The sequence below is a fragment of the Acomys minous genome, assembly GCF_964271855.1.
Source record: "Acomys minous genome assembly, chromosome: 19".
Taxonomy (NCBI): Eukaryota; Metazoa; Chordata; class Mammalia; order Rodentia; family Muridae; genus Acomys; species Acomys minous.
In genome coordinates this window covers 2579780-2600793 of record NC_140499.1, presented here as the reverse complement: position 1 = coordinate 2600793, position 21014 = coordinate 2579780, and the positions used below count along the sequence as shown (strand labels likewise).

At 39.3% G+C, this 21014-nt stretch overlaps 1 protein-coding gene across 5 annotated transcripts in view; it reads right to left on the bottom strand.

The window, feature by feature from the left end:
• Positions 1-21014, bottom strand: part of TBL1XR1 (TBL1X/Y related 1) — a 152832-nt gene that overhangs the window by 24766 nt on the left and 107052 nt on the right. For 4 of the 5 annotated variants that reach the window (XM_084769786.1, XM_084769783.1, XM_084769785.1 and 1 more), the window contains one exon: positions 9478-9580. In XM_084769786.1, the coding sequence (XP_084625912.1) occupies positions 9478-9535 (58 nt within the window). In that variant the 5' untranslated portion in view covers positions 9536-9580. Of the gene's footprint in view, positions 1-9477; positions 9581-14408; positions 14538-21014 lie in introns of those variants that run through there. The other variant, XM_084769787.1, reaches the window with a different exon arrangement.

Sequence of the window (21014 nt, the reverse complement as noted above, 5' to 3'; positions counted from 1 at the left end):
TTTTTGTTTGTTTGTTTGTTTGTTTTTTGTTTTTCAAGTCAGGGTTTCTCTGTGTAGCTTGGCTGTCCTGGACTCACTTTGTAGACTAGGCTGGCCTCGAACTTACAGCGATCTGCCTGCTTCTGCCTCCCGAGTGCTGGGATTAAAGGTGAGTGCCTCCACCACCTGGCTTTAAACAAACTCTTAAGAACTACAAAATGAAAATCAAGTTTCTAAGTCTATTAACAGTTAGTCCCAGCACCAAAGAGAAAGAGACAGAGGCAGGCTACACAACATATTCCAGGACAGCAGGAGCTGGCTACACAGGTCATATCAATAAATTAAATAGTAAAAATATAATAATAATAACATTTAAAAACACAAGGCTCACATAACCAATCTCTTTACATTAGCTTCCTCTTTTTATGAAAGTCTCATCCAGACTGCAAAGTGAAGTTCCAGTAACGGACAGGGCGGTTGTCCTCTTTACTGAAATCCCATCAGTTACTAAGATTTAAACCCCTGTGTGATTTCTAGCAGCACATGGCTGGGAAAGGCTCGGGGTGACCAAAGTACACTTGGTTGGGATCTCAACAGCCCACAGTGGGAGGAGATACAGGCATCTCTCTAAAACCTTGGTTTTAACCTCATGTTCTCACCCACAGGCTAGTTTGTGATGAAGTGCATTTAAGAGTGTCACAGAGATGGCTAAAGCAACTGTGGCTGTGAGACAGGGGACCAAGACACAATTCATAAGCATTATTCTTCAGGAATTCCAAGTTCCTGAATCTGCTAGGTTCCAGACCACCAGCAGAGAAAGGGCTGACTAAATGCTGGAATCATTAGGAAAAATGACTGTAAGTTCGAGGCCAGCCTGGTCTACAAAAAAAAAAGTTGGAGACTGGAGATTCCTGAGTAAATAGCAAACCAAAAATCAGGTGGGGGCAACCACCTGGGAAGACAGTGAAACAGAAGATGACATTATGGGAGGCACCATGTGCTAGGTTATACTGTATTAGGAATTAAGGCTGGAAAATAGTCACAGGACACAGTAAGGACTCAAATCCATTCTGCATCCTGCCTCTTTTTAAAAGTCAAAATATGGCAGCAAGATTGCACTTCCCAGCCAGAGAGCAGCAGTCCATCACTGCTCCGCTGTCCCTTGGGGCTGAGAAAGATGAAAAGGTGCTACATGAAACACTAGGACATTTTACTAGCTTTACTACCAGGATTAGGAATGCAACTATATTCAGTAGCGGTTATAAACTGAATTAAAATCTGGTTTCTCCACATTATCATCAAATGTAGCATTACCCAGAACTATTAGATTCCAGGCCCTGTAAAAATTTCTTCCAGTTTAAGCTTAATGTTTGGCCCAAGAATATAACTGCTTGAGCTGAGCACAGTTAGGGCTCATTTTGCCAGACATGATGAAAGGCATCTCAAGCCACTGCATATGTGCTCAGAGTGATCTCAAACAGCAAGGGGACAACCAGGAGCAGCCAGCTTCTGGCTGGCTGTCCTCTGCATGCTGCTAGTCCCAGGAAAGGCCTACATGTACACATCTGACTAGAAATTGAACTAGTATGTCTTCTTTAGCTCTATAAACACACACAAGGTTGCTCAGTGTTGGACTGCTCAAAGCCTTCTGGAAACTTTTTTCTTGGAAGTGTCTGACTTCATTTCATAAAACTACAAGGTCAGTTACATTAACTCCCAATTCCCCTTTGGCCTCTTCAAGCATCATCAAGTCAAACCTTCCTACCTCCAAACTCTCTGCACCTGACCTGTCCTTCCATCAAGAACTAAGTTTAGTCTCCCTCACGTTTAGCTTGGACACCTTCGTCTGTGCATCCCTCCCTTCCTTCAGTTAGCTGACTACTCATCAACTTAAAACTGACAGTATCACATAACAAATCCTCTTGGTACTCTCTTCAGCTGTCACAATAACATCTTATGACATAGATGCAACCATTTCTGGAACTTAGTCCTACCTTTCTGCAAAGCTTCCTCTCTCCTTAGGGCAGGCCCCATTCCCAGTGCACGTACTAATGGCATTCGGCATCTTTACCATACTCCACTATTCTGCATGTCTGAGCAATCTTCTTTGTCCTCATTTGAATGGAAGTAAGTGTCATCTCACTATCCCAGGTTAATCAGTTTCTCGTGTGTGTGTGTGTGTGTGTGTGTGTGTGTGTGCGCGCGCGCGCGTACATACGAATGTACATAGTCTACACTGACTACTTGATGTGTCAGCCAAGGAAAGGGCTTAAATATAGCAATCCTTTAACTCTGAGAAACTAGCAAGTTACCTGTTTAATCATCCATTTAATCAGAAGGCTCCTTCACCACAACACATTTTGGCATATGTAAAAATCTGTCACTCCAGAAAAGTTATAGTCTTTGTTTAAAAACAACTAAATTTTTAACCAGGTTTATGCTCCCCCTTAAGTTCTCATTTATTTAATTAAAAGAAAAAAGAACAAAGAAAAGCTGTTTCCAGGACAACTTTACATTTACACAAGAGCAGAGGGAATTGCTTAAATCTGCAAACTGTTGAAATCTGGCTTATTAAAAACAGCACCCCTCCTTTTCACAGGTAAACGTTGAGTCTGACATAAGTAGCACCTCCATAATGTATGTAGGGTAACCAAGAGCAGGAAAGAGAGGAGCCCTGAAGAGGGCTGAGGTAGAAATCAGGAAGTCACACACTGGAAGTGTGTCATGGAGAGAGTGGCAGGGTATGTATGTGTGATGTCTTTGTGCATATGTATGCCTGGGTTACACAGTCAGTCACATAGTTCCTGTTTTGTCACACTGCTTAGTTAAGCAAGTATTGTCTAGGGACAAGCTGGACTTGAAGAGGAGAATGAGTACTCTACAGCCTTGTAACTCTACTTTGCAAACACAAAACACAGCAATCTAAAATTAAAAAAAAAAAGTTCTTGAACATTGTGGTTATGGACAAGCAATCTAGCTTTTCTTTTTCCCTTAAGGCAAAGTGTAAAAGAACCAAGTGTTGTCCTAGTAGGGAGATGAAACTGATAGGTTCCTGTTTAAGCTTCAGAACAGTAATACTCAGAAATTGCATTTTGTTCATACTATCCACATGCTGTAGGGCTGCAACAAAGCATGGTCAGTTCTACAGAGCCACGAATAGACGGGCAGCACTCACACACTAAACACACAGTCCTATGCCCTAAATCTTGCTTTTAAAACTTATGTCCAGGATGGAGGAGTAAGCTTTGTGCTAGAGCACCTGTACAGAAGGCCCTGGCCTGTTTAATGCCTAGCAATCTCCACAAACAGGAAAAAAACAAAACCAACAACAAGCAAAACTACTAACTAGTTTAGAGTTTGTATGAATATTAGACCCTCTGAACTATTTAACCAGGATCACAACATTGAGACTGAAAGTCATTTATGTTTCACCCTGATACCTGGGCTTTGATGATGTTCATTTTTTTAAAGACTTTTACATTGGATGTCTATATATACATCTTTTTCTCCTTAGGAAAGTTTCCCTCAAAAGATCTTTGTGCATGTGCGCATGGTAAGAAAGCGAGAAAGTGAGGTGGGGTGGGAGGACAGGGAGAGAAAATTTAAAGGATATCATTATGACCATCATAGTTTTTTTTTTAAACTATATAAACACATGAAAGCTACCAGCAATGTATGTGTACCTCTTTATACTTTTGCCGCACTATGTCAAAAATAACAAGGACAATGAAATCAAGACTGAGCAAGAACTCTGGCAACTATTCCAATAGACTTCAATATCACTTGAAATGAAAAATAATAAAGTTCCAGACAAAATGGTCATACCACTTAAAAGTAAGGAAAACTTGATTTGAAAGTATAAAAGTCCTTAAATTGGGGCTTTACTTAAGTCACCCCTAATTTTCATTATATACATTTTATTATAAAGAAACAAAAATGCTGACTTGCACTTCTCATTTTAAAAATAAAAGAGGAGGAGAAGGAGGAAGAGGAGGGGGAGGAAGAGAAAAACTGAAGCTAGACACAACCCAAGTTCCCTTCTGTCCTATTTTTCATGGCTAGTATGGGAAAGAAGGATTACCTATCTAATTACCTTTACATGAGTCAACAGAAACTGTGCTGTCATTTTATTAACACTATTGAGGTTAACAGAAAACCATCAAAGAAGAAAAATGAATGAACTGTGACTGGTGGTATAGAAGCTGAATGTTAAACATTTTCCATTTGTTCTGTTCTTATTATGATCACATTTTCTAAGTTAAAAACATTAATATGGGGTTTTGATGTATGGTCTTCTAACTAAAACACAGGCCAAGTATTCCACATCTGAAATAGCCACATGTGACTCTGACCTCACATTCTGGAGCATCTGACTGTCTAAAATGAGTCTGCCTTCTTGAGGATGATACCCATGTTTAAAAACAAACTCCTTGACGGTACATCTCTTACTATACTAAATCTGAAGGTGTTCTTTGTAACATTACTGTGTGCCTGTATTTTAACTGAGACATGTCAGCATGAGGTCAGATGAGGAATCTTCTATTTGCATTAATTTAGTTATTATATGATATTAGACTCTGAAGCATTTTGGCTTTCAGACTTTTAGATTAGGAGTGCTCACTTTCTACACTGTTTGGGCAAAGACCATATCACAAACAAGTATGGTTGTAGGCCTATACCCAGGAGACCTTTCGAAGAGGTTAGAGAAGAGGCAGTGATATGGAGAATGCCTGCACCATGACTCTCAATTCTAAAACCATGGGGTTTTTTCCCTAAGACTTTCCAGCATAATAATCTAGTTATTTAATGGCTTTTGTAGAAGTAAGTACATTTTGATTTTTGCAATTTCTACTTAGTCAATCATAGAGTGCACCTGTTTCATGACTTTTAATAGCAAAGTTCATCATCAACAGAGATGTTACTGAGCTCTTGAACATGTGCGACGACACTCAAATCTGCAAAGACTTCTCCAACCAAACACACAAAGGGATCAAAATGAAACTTGATCTTCTTTTTTTCTTTTGGCTTATTAAGACAAGGTTTCTCGGTGTAGCCCTGGCTGGCCTTGAACTCAGAGAAATACTTGCCTCTGCCTCCCAACATGCTAAAATTGAAGGCATGTGCAGCCACTGCTCAATTGAAATTTTATATTCTTAAATAAAGCAGAAGACTCAAATACCACAAAAAAGTCTACAAGAAAATTTATTTAACACCCCTATCTAACAAAGTTGAATACGGGCAGGGATAGAGGGAAGGTTCAAAGCAGTTTAGCTCTAGGGAACACTGCGTCAGATTCAATTACATGATGCATCACAGACCACTGTACAGGGTTGCCAGCTAAGTCCACAGGGCAATCAAATCCACACCCTGGGACAAACACAAACTAGAGGAGGAACTCTTGTTCAAGTCAATCTTGCTTATATGTAACAAATACTTCTAATTTTTAAGCTACCTCAAAAGTTAAATAATAATAATTATTATAATTCCTAACAAGTATTTGCTGCATTGGGTTGGCTTCCTAAAAATGCTGAATCAGGTGAGGCCCTCACCAATGTTCTATCACAAACTTAACTGAGACAAAACTGAGAAGTGTAAATTTACAATACTTAATAAACCAAGAAGAGACTTGATACCCTATGATCATATAGAGGGGGAGGTAATCCCCCTCAGGAACAGTCATAGGGGAGGGGAATAAGGGGAAATTGGGAGGGAGGGAAGAATGGGAGGATACAAGGGATGGGATAACCATTGAGATGTAACAAGAATAAATTAATAAAGGAGGAAAAAAATAAAAAAATAAAAAATAATAATAAAAACAAAGATTCAATGGTCAGAACACTCTCCACAGTAGAGTGGAGAGTGGGATATTACTTTCTCACATACTCTGGTGCCTCACCTTTGACCATGTCCCCTGGAGGGGGAGACCTGGTGGCACTCAGAGGAAGGACAGCAGGTTACCAAGAAGAGACTTGATACCCTATGAGCATATACCTCAGGAACAGTCATAGAGGAGGGGAATAAGGGGAAAATGGGAGGGAGGGAAGAATGGGAGGATACAAGGGATGGGATAACCATTGAGATGTAACAAGAATAAATTAATAAAGGAGAAAGAAAAAAGAAAAAAAAAGAAATCATTCAACAAGTATGAAAAAAAATACAATACTTAATAAAAGTCCAATGATAAATAATACCTTTGTCTTCATCTTGACCTGTGAGGGGCAATTTAGAAAGATAAGGCCAACTTATTATTTAAAGCATTTGTGATGCCATCTCTTTTCAACAAGCAACCCCGACTCTGAAGTTAGTCATCTGGAGGTTTAAGATGAAAATAGCTTCATTCCCTCTAGATATGGGTGCCACAGTCTAGTCAACATTAAACATAGGATTCAGGGAACAGATGTTACAAGTGCTTACTGAAAAATGTTACCGCTCAGCCAATTATTTATCAAAACAGAAGAAAGCTTCGTAAGGCATTTCTCATCTGAGAGCCAGAACGAGACCTTTTACTCTAGTCTGCTCATTTCACAGGCTAGTTCTTCAAGCATCTCTGTCCTGGCGTCTGTCCTGGCCTCCTTTCTGTCCCCTTACCTTATTTCATAGGGGATATGGCAAGGAATAGGAAGGATTCTTTTGTATTGTTAAGACATTTCAAGAGAAATTGTTATAACTAAAACTTATATTACACAAGTATTTAACTGATTGTTACAAGCACCCCTGCAATCAACAGAGCTAATACAAATGAGCCCCATGGTTCCAGAGATGACAACAACCATGTGTCAGAGCCGAAGCTGAGCTTTCTGAACACAAGCTAAGTGCTCAGTTTCATGGCAAATGAAGTCTGTTGTGGCTGGGATAACTAGGTTCCAGGTCCTTGTACTGCATTCACAGTACTGTAACATCCTTCAACGCTACTGTTTTCTGCATCTGGACACATTTAAAGGCAATGTCTGGTGACAGCTTATATAACAAAGCATATCCCATTGCTTGTTTGACCTTTGATCACACACAGTGCGGTCAACGATGGTTCTTAGGAGACATGACTTAGTCCACATCCCAGAATGTTCACCCTTCAGCCTGTTCACTCTAAATTCAAGTCATTAATTATAATTTTCTTTCATGATATTGTGAACATGCTTGCATATATGATATGTACTTTCCACCCTGCCTCTTTTCTAAAAAGTACAGCTACTTTGTATTTTAAAATGTATCTGTTATTATTAATTATTAGTGTGGGGTGGAAGTAGAGACCGTCATGGGCTCTGTTCTCTTTTCACCTCTCTACGTGGTTCCAGGGATCAAAATCAGGTCTTGAGGCTTCAAAGCATGTGCCTTTACATGTACTGAGCCATCTTGCCAGCCATCCCTGTCCTATGACTGACGCAAAACAGTGACCTTTACACTTTGTTTGGCCTGAGTCACCTGGGATGCCTTCTGTTTACCAGGTGATTCTAATGCAAGCAGCCAAGGACAATACCAGTCACAAACTCTGAGTCAGGAAGTAGGATTACATTAACGGCAAGGTGCACTGCCAGACAATAAACATCCTCAGTTAAAATCTCATCAAGAAAATCAGTTTTTTCCTGTCATAAGTTACAATTTTTACAAAGATACTTTCTTCACTTTTATACATGTTATTTACTAATTTTTCAATACCATACAATGGAAGTATAATGCTAAGACATAACAAAAGCCCATCTAATAATGCAATGAACACTAATTATATAAACTAAGATGACTTGAGCCAATTCAGGGTCCTTAAAAATACAATTCTTGCTTTAGTTTTGTTTTTGGCAGGTTAAGGTCTTATATATAGCCCAGGCTGGCCATAAACTATTTGTAGCTGGAGGGGACACTAACTTTTCTGATCCTGCAACTGCTAAGCTCTGGGCCATGGATAGGCACCACTATGCCCCCTCTCTGGCTTCATCTTTAATCTACACCATCCTAAGCACTGGCTGTAGATGGGGACCACCATGCCCTCTCTCTTCACTGTAACCTACACCATCCAAAATGTGTTCACATTTTTCATCGAGAATACAGGTAACTTTATGAGACGTTTAATATTTAATCACTGAATAGTCTTTCAGAAATTAAACAGATCAGTATTTCACTACCTCCTCCCTTTTCCAATTCTTTTCTTGTAGGAATATAAAAAGCAATTTGTAGAACTGTTTGGACAGGAGAATCTGAGCAAGGAGCAGCACCGTAAGGCACCTCTTGCCTGCGTCACCTGGGCACTGGGTAAATGACAGGGTGCTCTGAGGTACCCAGCTGTTTCTGATGTTCTTGAACAGTAATGACCAATGGTCTGACCCGAACAGCTGCCTTTCAAACACACCAAAGGAGACTTCATTACAAATCCTCATGCCAGTCCTTCACATCTCTTTCTGCCTGCTAGTCCAAAAGCTTGAAAACTGGGGTTTGACAAGTGGTCCAATTCAAGAGGAGAAAGCAAAGGTGTCCACACAACAAGCCCTTTTCATGTTGGGCAGTGTTGCATAATAACTTGTACAGACTTTCACAGGTTATATTCAGAACAGGCATGAGGGCTACTATTTTGTTACTTTATTAATCATCTTATCTTAAACAGTTTCCTATTGGATCTATCTTCCCTCTCAGTATAAACAAATTCCATAGCTTCCGAAGAAGTTATTCTCTGTTGGGTGGTGACTCTTATCTCAGAGCTCTCCTTCCTTCCTGCTGACTCCCACCCCCACCGTGGTTGGTTAGGCTCAGTCTCCCCTCACCCCTACAGTTGGCCACTCTTGTCTTCCCTCTCCTACCCCCACCCCTACCCCTCCGGTGGTTGATTACTGTAGTCTCCACTCCTCTCCCCTTGGTGCTTACTGAGCTTTTTTCCTATCTGCTCTTTCTGATTAGATATCATCTTCCCAGCTACTCAGAGAGAATTCTAGGAACATTTTCACTTGTAATGTTACTTCTATTTTATGATTAGATTTCCATAAGTAGAAAACTTGGATGATCAATAACCTCAAAATTAATTAAAAGCTACATTCAAAATCTACATTAATAACCACCCCAATATATCAACCAAAATTCAGATCAGAATGGTTTTAATAAATTGGGAATAATACTTATGAAAATACTCTGAAAAATACTGTTAATTTCGCTTTTAAGAGCCTTACTATAAGTAACAGTAACAATTAACTGTGCACATGCAATATATATTACCAAGCTGATTGTATCTGAGTTCTTACTAAAATATGCAACGTCACTTCTTAACACCTTCTTATTAAAAATGACCTCTGAAAATCAAAAGACAGACTGCTAGTTATGTATTTGCCTGAGACAATCCTAACATATTTGAAAGAGTCAGAGAGTTAAACCATGCAGCAAACACAGCTTGAAAGTGGCAGTCCAGCATCCAGAAACAGACAAAGCTCAACAGTTTGGACTGGTACAAATTTCAAATGAATAAAAAATTATTTTGAGAATAGTAAAGGAATTTGAGGCCTATTACTTTATAGAAGTACTCACCTGACTCTTGCAAGTACCTATATACCAAGAAGTTGACCTCATCACTGCTTATACTCATCTTTATTCCCACTTAAACCATGAGGTCACAACACAGGATATAACCCTAAAAATAAAACAAAGTTAATTATTTTCTCAGTAAAAATATACTGAAACAAAGTGTAAACAATGTTGTAAAAAAAAAAAAAGAAACATTTGATTTTATTAAATGATGTAAAACTGAAGGTTCTTATTGCTTTGCAGTATTAACATAGTTACTTCTAAAGGTAGTAAAATGACTTACACAATCAACCATAGCTAGTGCTGTTTTTCTATAGGGTAACATCCTGTCAAAAAGGAAGAGTCACAAAGGCCTTCAACATTGCAAGTAATTAAAAACTTATTCCCTTTAATCTCCTTAACTAGAAATAAGTTGGCAAAACTTAAGAGTCTAGTGTAACAGTTACTGGGAAAAGGCACAATTTTAAAGTGGTGAACAGGAAGGAGCCCCAGTCCTTTCCCCTAGCTCTGTGGGATCTCTTCATGTTTGGTAGCCTTGCTCCATCGCAGAATCTCATAATACAGTGCTCAAGTCTGCGTGTGTATATACAAGATCTGGGTATGTATAAAACCAGGAGGCTGGAACACAGTTCTTATAATGCCACATTCTCTTATGAATAAGGTCAGGTGTAGGGCAAGAGAAACGCTAAGACATGACTTTAAGTATATATAAATCTACTCTTGCAATTTAAGTACAGGTCACAAAACTTCTCTTAACAGCCAGACAGTAAATATCTGAGGTTCTGCCAGCCAGCCATAGTCTGTCACAACTACTCAAGTGTTATGATGTGATGCAAAACAGTAAATGTAAACAAATGAATGTAGCTGTGCTTCAATAAAACTTTAGTTGTGGGCACTGCAATTTATATTTCACAATAATTATTGGGTAGTCCAATTTCGGTCTTCTTTTTCCCCCAAGCACATTTTTCAAAATGAAAAGCAAAACAAAACAGGGAAGAAAAAAAAAAGAAAAAAAGAAAAAAGAAAAATATTCTCTGCTTTTGGTCCTTTTGAGAGAAGTGATGGGCTGGATTTGACACATTGTGTATTGATGAGGTTTAAAAATATATGCTAGTATGTACTTAGAATAAAGGTGCACTTAACATGTAGCTTGCGCTAATTGTCCTGCTATACCATAGCTCTTGTGTATCAACAGCACTTGCCTATCATACTTGGTAGATGTGGATGTAGAGGTAAATGGACATCCTGGCAGACATTTTCCAATGAAACTGCATCATGTCATCATGGTTTAGAGAGAGCAGAGCCAATGGTCTGCTCCTTTGGTCATTTCCACCTACTTGTTTTACTGTGTGCTGATTAGAAGTGTGGGGGCAGGGGCAGTTCCAAAAAGGCTGCTGCAGTACTGTCTGACCAACTTCCTATACTCACTTAGGGGTGAACTTGCTGAAGGGTGACAGGAACTACAACAGGCTTCAGGGACCTGACAAACACAGGGGGCCTCACACCCTTCCTGATTTGTGAAAGAAAGTCACTTAGTTCATTACAACTTGGACAACACAGAGTGCATACAAGTTAGGGCTAAGCAGGCAAAAGTTGTAAAATATGGGTGGCTCACAAGTGCCATCGATAGCACAGTGAGGAGAATCTTATCTTTTAATTCAAATCATTTGAATATATAGCTAATTACTAGGACATAATACACTTCTTCCCATTAGTTTGGAATAGCAAGCAGGGATGGCATGCGAGAAAAGGGGAAGCACTTACTAGACAATAGATAAAGGACCTGCTCAAATATATTGATCTTCCTTTTTCAGTATTATGTTCCTCACTTCTATGAGACTGGCATATGAGAAAACCACTCCTAGAGACAGGGCTATGGACTCAGTAATCGCAAATACTGACTCCCTAAAGTGCAGAACAAAGTTGAAAAATGAGGCCAGTAGGAAAAATTCAGCACTAGAAGGTCTCACTGCTAATCCCAAGCCTTGACTCACTAATCTACATGAGTAGTGAACACTATCACAACAGTTTACACGCAATACAATCTTAACAAATGGCATCATATTCTCAAAGTCAGCCAGAATACGTCATACACAGACAATGCAATCTCTATTGAGCAGGACAGCATGTTCTACTAGCACAATCCTGAACGGGAGGTGAGCTCTCAAAACCATGAGCCACCATCATTCACCCATAGCCATGCTGCTCACTAGGACTACATTACATGCTGTGCCAAGCTGACTTTGTCAAGCCAAGATACACAAGAGGTAGCAACAGCACCTCTTTAACAAGGTGGGCTTAAACCTTTTAACTCCAAACTCAAGCTAGCATAACTGTGTACAACTACAGAGAGAGTAAGTAGCCCACCTCCGACATGACTGTTTTGGAGACAGGGTCTTTCAAGGTCTTTAAGTTCAAAAAAAGCTCTGCGGTCTTTCTTGGTTGGTACCATACACCAGGTATGCACAAACACAAAGGAGCCTCAGAGGACATTGACCCTAATCCTTTGACCTTGGATGTCAAGTACCCAGGATCCTGAAACTAGGTTTCTTCTGGCCACTCAGTCAGTGGGATTTGCTATAGTAACTCTAGCTAATGTAAAATCATTATTGTTTGGTTATGATTTTGGAGGGAAAGCTTTACTGTGGTACCCTAAGTATTAACAACCTCCTGGGCTCAAACTCCCATGTCACTGGAAGTACAGGTACGCATGACCACATATGGCTTCATCACTACAAAGTCTGAGACTATGTGATCATTCTGTGATACCTGTAAATTTAACAGCTGAATTCAGAGCCTAATCTCTCCTTCAGAAATAGACTTCATCTTTGAACATATCATGCCCTGGAAAATGGCTAGGGACCAGATAAGCTTGCTATGTTAACATGTGCCATCTTCCCTCAGTAATGCTCTCTCTGGAACACAGCACTAAAACATGCTCCTTTCAATTTCCCACCTCATTAGAAAAGATTAAAACCTCACCAACATTTAAGGTAATACCATTTTGTGTGTATAAAGTATATCAAATGAAGGAAAGCTTTGAGACATTTTTCACTTTTCCTCAAACACATCTTAAAAGGCAAGGAATTTTTATTATTAAGACTAAATAATACCCTGTTACAGAAAGCCCATTTGTAAGCTGTAAAGCAAAGAAAACCGGACTACCTTAATGTGATCAGACAATCTTAGAAATAAATCGCCTGAATGAAACGTATGTTTCAAGTTGTTTGGTAACTAATCAGAAATAAATTTAATCCCCAGTTTAACAAGTCTTTTTTCTTCCTGTTTTTGGACAGAGAGTCTCTCTATATAGCCCTGGCTAGCCTTGAACTTACAGAAATCCACCTGCCTCTGCCTGTCAAGTACTAGAATTAAAGATGTGACCCACCACACCATGCTTGGTAAATCAATAAAATTCGTAAAGCATCAATAGCTAACAGTACACTTACTTTTGTATATGTATCAACACTATGGCTTCTCTATATTCAATAAGGATGGCTGCTAGCAATCTATTCAGTTAAATAAGAATTCCCAGGGTAGGAAGACAGCTCAGTCATCAAAAGCACTGTCCACAAAAGCAGGCAGAGCACAGTCCAGATTCTAGCACCACATAAAAACTGGAAATTACAGCAGGAGTTCCTAACCTCAGCATTCCTTGCATGAGACAGAACCATCTTGGGAGCTGGCAGCAAACACAGCAGCACAACAAGGTGGGAGGTAATGACTGATCTTTTACATGCACACTATGATACGCTGTGCCTAACTCACACAAGTACACGTAAGTGCCATCTGGACAGATTTTTTTTTTCTTTTAAAAGAAGAAGAAACCTGCCTCCTGAACTATGGATAAATGCTACTTACACTGTATTTTCAATCTGAAGACTCATCCTATGAAATTCATACTAAATGGAAATAAAAGTCCTTTTAAAATAAAAGTCACTGAATCTTCATCTATTTTTTTTACAAGACACATTTAATATTTTATAATGTGCTAGTACACATAGCCCACAATATCTTCACTCATAATGGAAACAAATGAAGGGATCAAAGAGAGGAAAAACAGGAAAAACAGGAGATAAACACTTATGAGCGGAAGTCACCATCCTCTTTTGACATGATCATCTTCAGGTTAAGTCTCCAAAGAATTCACTTGGCAACATATTCATTTTACACAAAATGGCACTTTCTTCTTGTACTTAACAGTTCATTTTTGTGCTGTTTTTTAAACAAGACAGTCACCATTGTTTGATACTAGAGAACACTAGATTGGAATCACAATTTAGCCTTTTAAAGGCTCTTAGCAATGTTATCTAGTAGTCAACCAGAATCTACAAGTGAAAAGTCCCCTCCATCAACTAACATTAACTACTATACTCCTACTGAAAAGACCAGTGATGAACTACTTCATAGTTCAGATGCCATCTGTAATTTCCAAGACATACAAAAAAGAGTGACTATTTACAGAAATATCTAAAATCCTCTGAAAATGAAGAGCATGGAGAACTCATTAACTATGTATTGAAAACTGAGTCCACTACAGTTCAAACATGTAGACAAGGGCACTGAAGAGTGAGACATGAAATCTAGTGGACAGAGAGCAGGCCATATGATACATTTTCTCAGTGATCTAGTCGAAATCAAATATATGATTTATGGCAATCAACCACTTTCTCATTAAGAAAGAATGCGAGAATGCCAGACAGGATTCAATCCTTCCTAGTATCCTGCCAGTAAAATGCAATCTCTAGTTACAATGAGGGGCAAGTATTCTGTGGAAAGATGCATCCTCCATACTTCATAACAAATACGTTTCATAGGTAAGATGGTTCAGGTACTCAGAACTTCAAGTCAGATATAATAAACACTGTGTGCATGGCAAAATGTGACCAATTTTTAAAATTCAGTTTAGTATTGGGTTTCCAGATAAGACTTACAGAATTTTATGGTGTCATGGGGGCAAACTTCCTTTCCTACATACAGTGTTGCTACAGTATCCTTTTTCATTGAGTTGACACATGAAATGAGGCGCTTCTCACAGCACAGGCAGAAGAGTTATGAATTTTTTTCATCACTATGTATGACAACAAAAACAAATAAAAAGTTCTCCTGAAGAATTTTATTAATACTTTAACACCAATATCTTCTTTACTATCCCAGGTAACAGAGCACCAAGCTCATACAGGCGTTTGTTTCCAGAGCTGACCTTGCTGCACCCTCCTTAGTTTACATTTCAAAAAACAGAACTGCTTTCTAGTTGGCATACCATAGATAGTTCTCACAAACAAATGAGGCAAAACTGTCATTTCCAAGAAAAAAAAAACCTAATGATTTGTTGGCAAAGATTAAACTTAAGTTTTTAAATGAAAATTTTATGTGTTGGCTTAATGTTCTTGTGGACTATGTACAGTTTACCCCTTGTTCATTCAAATGCTGATTCCTCCACCTCACTCTCTGGATTAATCTGGACATTGCATTGTGATGTTTATTCTAAGTATCTCCTGTTTCAAGTTTTTGTAAACCTGTCACCATTTGTTCTACATGTTGGCAATAAAAACAAACTAGCCAATGCTGAGCAATAACAAGAGAATAGGGTGAGAGATCTTGATCCAGTGAGGGGAGGAGAAAGAGAAGAGAAGATAGAGCCAGATCTAGGATATAAGTAAAAAGCAAGTATAAAGTGGGAAATCAGGATGGGAGGAAACTATACTACCAAGGAGGTTTAGGAGGAAGTAATTATTGCACAGCATTGTGCTACAGGCTAATAAAATAGATCCTAGACTTTCTGTGTGGTTATCTGGGTAAAAAGCAGGATAAGGAGTAACCACTGATTTTACTAAAATAATAATTCAATATTAAATACTAATAAATCATTCAACACTTATGATTTTGGAAACACTGTCATAAGTTGCTTTTTGTTGTTGTTCATTTTTTGTTTTTGTTTTTCCAGACATGGGGTTTCTCTGTGTAATTGCCCTGGACTCACCTTGTAGAACAAGTTGGCCTTGAACTCACAGAGATGGGTCAGCCTCTGCCTCTGGAGTACTAGGATTAAAGGCATACTGGACCACCCACAGCCCAGTACCTAATCTTAAAGAGGAAAAAGGTGGCTTGATTAATGACTCTGATATGTTGACATTGTACCATAGGCTTGTGAAAAATTTTTCTACCTTAGTAAATCTTTTTCAAATGGCCAGCACAAAGTTTACAAAATTATGTAGGAATAGAGGATATTTTAAAGTTTAAGAAAGGGCCAGATGTAGTGGTGGGCATCACTAATCCAGCAGTTAAAAAACAGGGGCAGGTGAAGGTCTGTGGATTTGAGGATAGCCTGATCTACACAGCAAGTTCTAGGCAAGCCCAGGCTGCATAGTGAAACTCTGTCTCAAAATAAAGTTTGACAAAGGTTGGTATTATTTTAACATGAAAGAATTACAAAACGGGGCAGTGAGGGGAGCAATTAAGAGCACTGTTCCAGGAAACCCAACACCAAATGAGGGAAGAACTGGAAAAGATAACATGATCTGGCCTCTGCAGGCATATACACACATAATTAAAAATAGTAACAACAAAAAAATGTATACAAAAGTTTCATTGATACAATTTCAGATCCAGCATCACAGTGAACCCTTAAAAAAACTGTTCATTTGCTGAGCTTTAGTCTGGTAATAAAGAAGACTAAGACATTTATTCCAAAAATAAATTTTGGTTTTAATTTGGAAACTTTCCTGCTCTCCTTGCATAGCCAGGGCTCCTCATATGTTTCAACTACAGCAACACATCTTCACACTAGAATTCACAGCAGATGTGAATACCCAGCTGTGCATCAATCCGGAGATTAAAGGATTTGCAAAAACATAAAACAATGTAGATCTAAATACATTTCTTAGAAAACACTTTTATTTAAGAAAACATGATTTGTGTTATTATGTTATACATGGAGTTTTTTAAAATGTGAATTGTAAATTTTTACACTTTTAGAAACTGATGCAGTAAATACCAATACTACATAGCCCACATTTAAAAAAAAAAAAAAGCTCTTTCTGGCTAATGAACTCAGGTTGTAATGAATGGGAATGTACATGCCTGAGGACTTCTGGGTATAAAACCCCATTCTGTCTTAGCAATTCCAGTTATCATTTCTCTGTCAAAGTCAGTTTACTGGAGAAAAGGGAAACTGCCTCATTAAGCCACCAAAGGGTCCAGATTTTAACTTGACCTAAATCTTCCATTTACGCTGAGGTAGGAATATGTATTAGGTACCCCACCCCCAAAATGTACTTAATAGAATAAGTACTAGCTTTAAAAACATAAATATAAGCACATAAAAGACATAGTTTATATTAAACATATGGCATATAACTCTGTGCCATCAGAGAAATGAAAATAACAAACTTATCTAAAACCAAACCTCTGTTTATGGAGTTCTCTGCAGATATACCCATAATTTAGTAATTATACTGAAAATGAGTGTTTTAAGTCATCATGCATTGCTCAAATATTTTACTGAGTTCTGCATTATATACCTGTCATTGTCCTATGCCAATACATTAAAAATAGGTGAGAGAGATGACTCAGCAGTTAAGAGCCCTTCTTGATCTTACAGAGGACTAGGGTTCAGTTCCAAGCATCTCCAATACAATTTACAACCATCCCTAGCTACAGTTGCAGGGGATCTGGATGGAGTACCAGGCATGTGCATGGTGCACACTGTTATAAAATATGATGATGCCATGGTAAGGGAACTCCATGGCAGGCCCAGCCAAGGTAACCCCTGAAAAATTATGCCATGCAACAAGGAGGGTTATTGGGGGTGGGAGAGGAGAGCCTAGAGAAGGTATAGAAGCAACAAGTAAGCCATGTAAACAGGCAGATGGAATAGCATAGAGCCATGCGTGTGAGGGTAGAGAAGGACAGGAAGAGCGAGAGTGAGCATGGCAGAAACAGAGAGGGGGAGAGGGAGGGAGGGAGAGGGAGAGAAAGAGAGAGCGCGCGAGAGAGCGCACATGCACAAGCAAGCCAAAGTGCACACTGGGGGGAGGGGGAAGATTTGTACATCTGGTGGTGGCAGCAGGTGATGATGCAAACAATTGCTAGGTCCCTGAGGGCAGGCCAGCATAATCATTTGTATGCTAATACACATATACACATGCAAGCAAAAAACACATGCGTGTAAAGTGAAAAATATATTGGAGGCAATTGTTGTAGCACACACCTTTTACCCCAGGAACCAGATGACAGAAATGATTTTTAGAGTTCAAGGCCAGCTTGGTCTACATAGTGAGTTTCAGGACAACGAGGGCTGATTTGAGACCCTGTTTGACAGACAGACAGACAGACAGATGATAGATAGATAATAGATAGGGATGGATAGTAAGAAAAGAGAAAACAGAGGGACAAATATGAACAAATCACAATGACATGTTCACAAAAAATGTCACCGAAAACTTATTCTATGTGCTATGAAAAAATAACTAAAAAGCATACATTTAAAAGAAAGAGGAGTTGGAAAAGGAAAGAAGAGGAAGGAGGGAGCAAGGGAGGGAAGAAGGAAGGGGGGAGTAGCAGCCACACCGCCACTAAAGAGACTAGGCCTTGTAGCCACATTCTCCACTGCATCCTATTCCATGACAGCTTCTACTGTCAGAGTAGGCTGGAAGGAGAAACACAGCTTCTCTGCTGCTGGGGTCCAATTACCAAGACTCATCAGCAAGCCTTTCCTCTGCAGCTGTGACTCTAAAGCTCAACTCTTCCATAGGCTTTACTTCCCAAAGGGATCATGTTCAAGGCTACAAAGGAGTGTAGATTTCTTTACAACACAACCTGGGCACCGCAAAATGAAATTTAGCATATACTGCACCAGGTAGTGGTACAGAAATGAAAGTAAAGATAGTGGTTAAGAAACAAATGTCAAAATCTTTTCAGCCAGTTTACCATGCTGCAGATACAATTTAGCAGGTACAATATCTATACCAGCCATTGAATACTCTAAAAAGTCAGCAAAGAGATGAAGAAACCAGAGGCATAAGTGTCTAAGAAGGTCAAAGGCAGAGTCTATACATACTCACTGCTAGTGGTAACTAACTACACCAAAAACTGTGCATAAATTAGAAAATAGCCAAACATAAGATGGCAGGGCTTTCCTTTTTTCCAAATCCCTATACATAAGCAATTATCACCATAGGCCACTGGGAAGCCTCACCAGAGACAGGACTGTATGTAAGCTGAGCCCTCCCACCTGCATCCAACATAGGAAACCACCCACCTTCCAGTACTGACACTAGTCTAGTCAATAAACTCTCTACCTTGACAACTGCTTCCTCCTCAACTTCCCAGAAGCCTAGCAGTATTTTAAGAATAGATCACACAAACAGTAGCTTGGGGTACCTGTAATTTACCCCAATAAAAATTCTTATTTATATCTCTACAAAACATGATGGTTTAAGAGAAGCAGTCTTCTAAGCACGAAGTACTCAAATCCACATCCTTTGGCAGTGGTTTCTAAGTGGCTAGAACCAAGCTGACAGAACTCATCTCATAGTTCTAGTGATTCAACTCAAAACTCAAGCACAATGGAGGGCCTCTTGGGAGTCACTGCACCCATCCAGCTCTTCTTCTCAGCTCAGAGGTTCTGCAAATGGCCAGTGTCCATTCTTCTCTGCATCTCTGTCTGTCCAAAGTTTGCCCATTTTATCAAAATACTATCTACAAGGAAGTGAGCTTGCTCTGATGACTCAGTTTGAGCTGAGTACAACTCAACAGAGTCTGTTCCCAACAAGATGTCATTCATAGTACTGAAGGAATGGGGTGTGCAGGCTTGTATAATGAAAGAACTTTTTAGTGACAGTTTTTAACTTTCAATTTCCCTACAAATCAGCAAGCTTAGTATATATAGTAGGGTCTAGTTCAGATGTCCAAATTGAAAAGAAGTAAGCCTTACAACTCATGATCAGAAAGCACACAACCGTGAGGGTCTGATCCCCACCTGAGCAGACTGAGGCTTCAACCAGTGGCAACGAACATTCTACTTGTCACTCAACAACAAAAGCTCACCCCTACTACCAATTTGAAATTTTTTTAAAGATAAAACAAGAAATTAGGTTAAATTTGTTATAAAAGAACACTTTCAATAAGATAAAAACTATTGATGATTACTTTTTATCTTTTCATGGTGCAGCACTGTACTCTGTGAACTCAGCAGAACATGCAGCAGTAATCTACATACATCAAGATGTAGGAGGAAGAGCCTGTCAGATTATTCTGCACATCACCTGTGTTCTACTAGCCTGCTCCCTTCAGATCGTTCTTTTCCCTTCCCTTCCCACCAACAGTCCTTTTCTAGTGTCCAGGGTTCTACAAGTGCTAGTGATCTAAAAGGAGACAGAATAATGGGGCAGAAGGCTGAAATGGCAAGAGGAACAGGAGGGTATGGAAGCCCGGGATGTAGGGAAGGATAACACTGTAACCTGGACACTGACAGGTTAAGTTTTACAAAGGCTAATGAATGTAGATAGACAATGAATGTCAAACTTTACTGTGTCTATAAATATGTACTGTAAAGCCCTGTGGGCCCGTGTGATCGGGCCCCATTCAAAAAAATTAATGTAATATTCAGTGTTAAGTATCAGTGCCTTAGTATACATTAAGATGTAAAGGTTGGTATAACGGCAATGTCACTGACACAAAAGCCAAAGGGGTAGGCATACACAACTCTGATCCCAGGATGTAGGAAGGAGATTTCAATTATCATTAGCTACACAGTGAGTATGAGTTACAAGAGATCTTGCCTTAAAACAAAAGCAGCAGAAAACAAACAACAACAGTTACTATGATCCCAGGCCGGAGCAGGAGTATCTTAGGCCAAACACCTAAGAAAATAACAAGGATTTAAAAATCTTAATTCAGATTATTCAAGAAAATCCATAAAATATTGGACTGATGGTAATGCTTAAGTTTAAAGGGAGAAGCGTTTGGAAGTGCCAAAGGGGCACATCAGCCAACTTGAGGCCAAGTAAGTATCAATACAGAAAAACAAATTTGCAGTTTACAACCTCCCTGTGCCCACAAAGGAAAACAACCTTCCAAGCTGTTTTCCTGCAAAGCATGCTATATTTTTGGCTGATAATTCTTGGCTTTTTAGTAGTTCACTTACACAAACTGCTCTCTTATCTCTTCTCAGATCTTGGCCAAACTCAATTTATGAAGTTAAGTTCATGGCCCTGTCAGTATTTCCTGTCATAGCTTTGGTGTGTGGTCAGACTACAGGAGCTGGAGATAAGCAACTGCCTTGCTGAAAGTTTCCCTTAAAAAACAATGACCAAATTTAAGAAGCCAAAGTGCCTAAAATAAAACTTTTAAAAAGTTTGTTCATTCACTTAACTGGTCGTAGCCCCCATACATTCTCTCCTCCCAGTCCCATCCTCTCCCCGCCGACCCCCGCTTCCCCAGCCACTACTCCTCAAAAAATGAGAGCCACTCTTCTCACCAACCTCAGCTCACCAAGACCTAATCAGGACTAGCCTGTCCTCTTGCTCTGTGGCCTA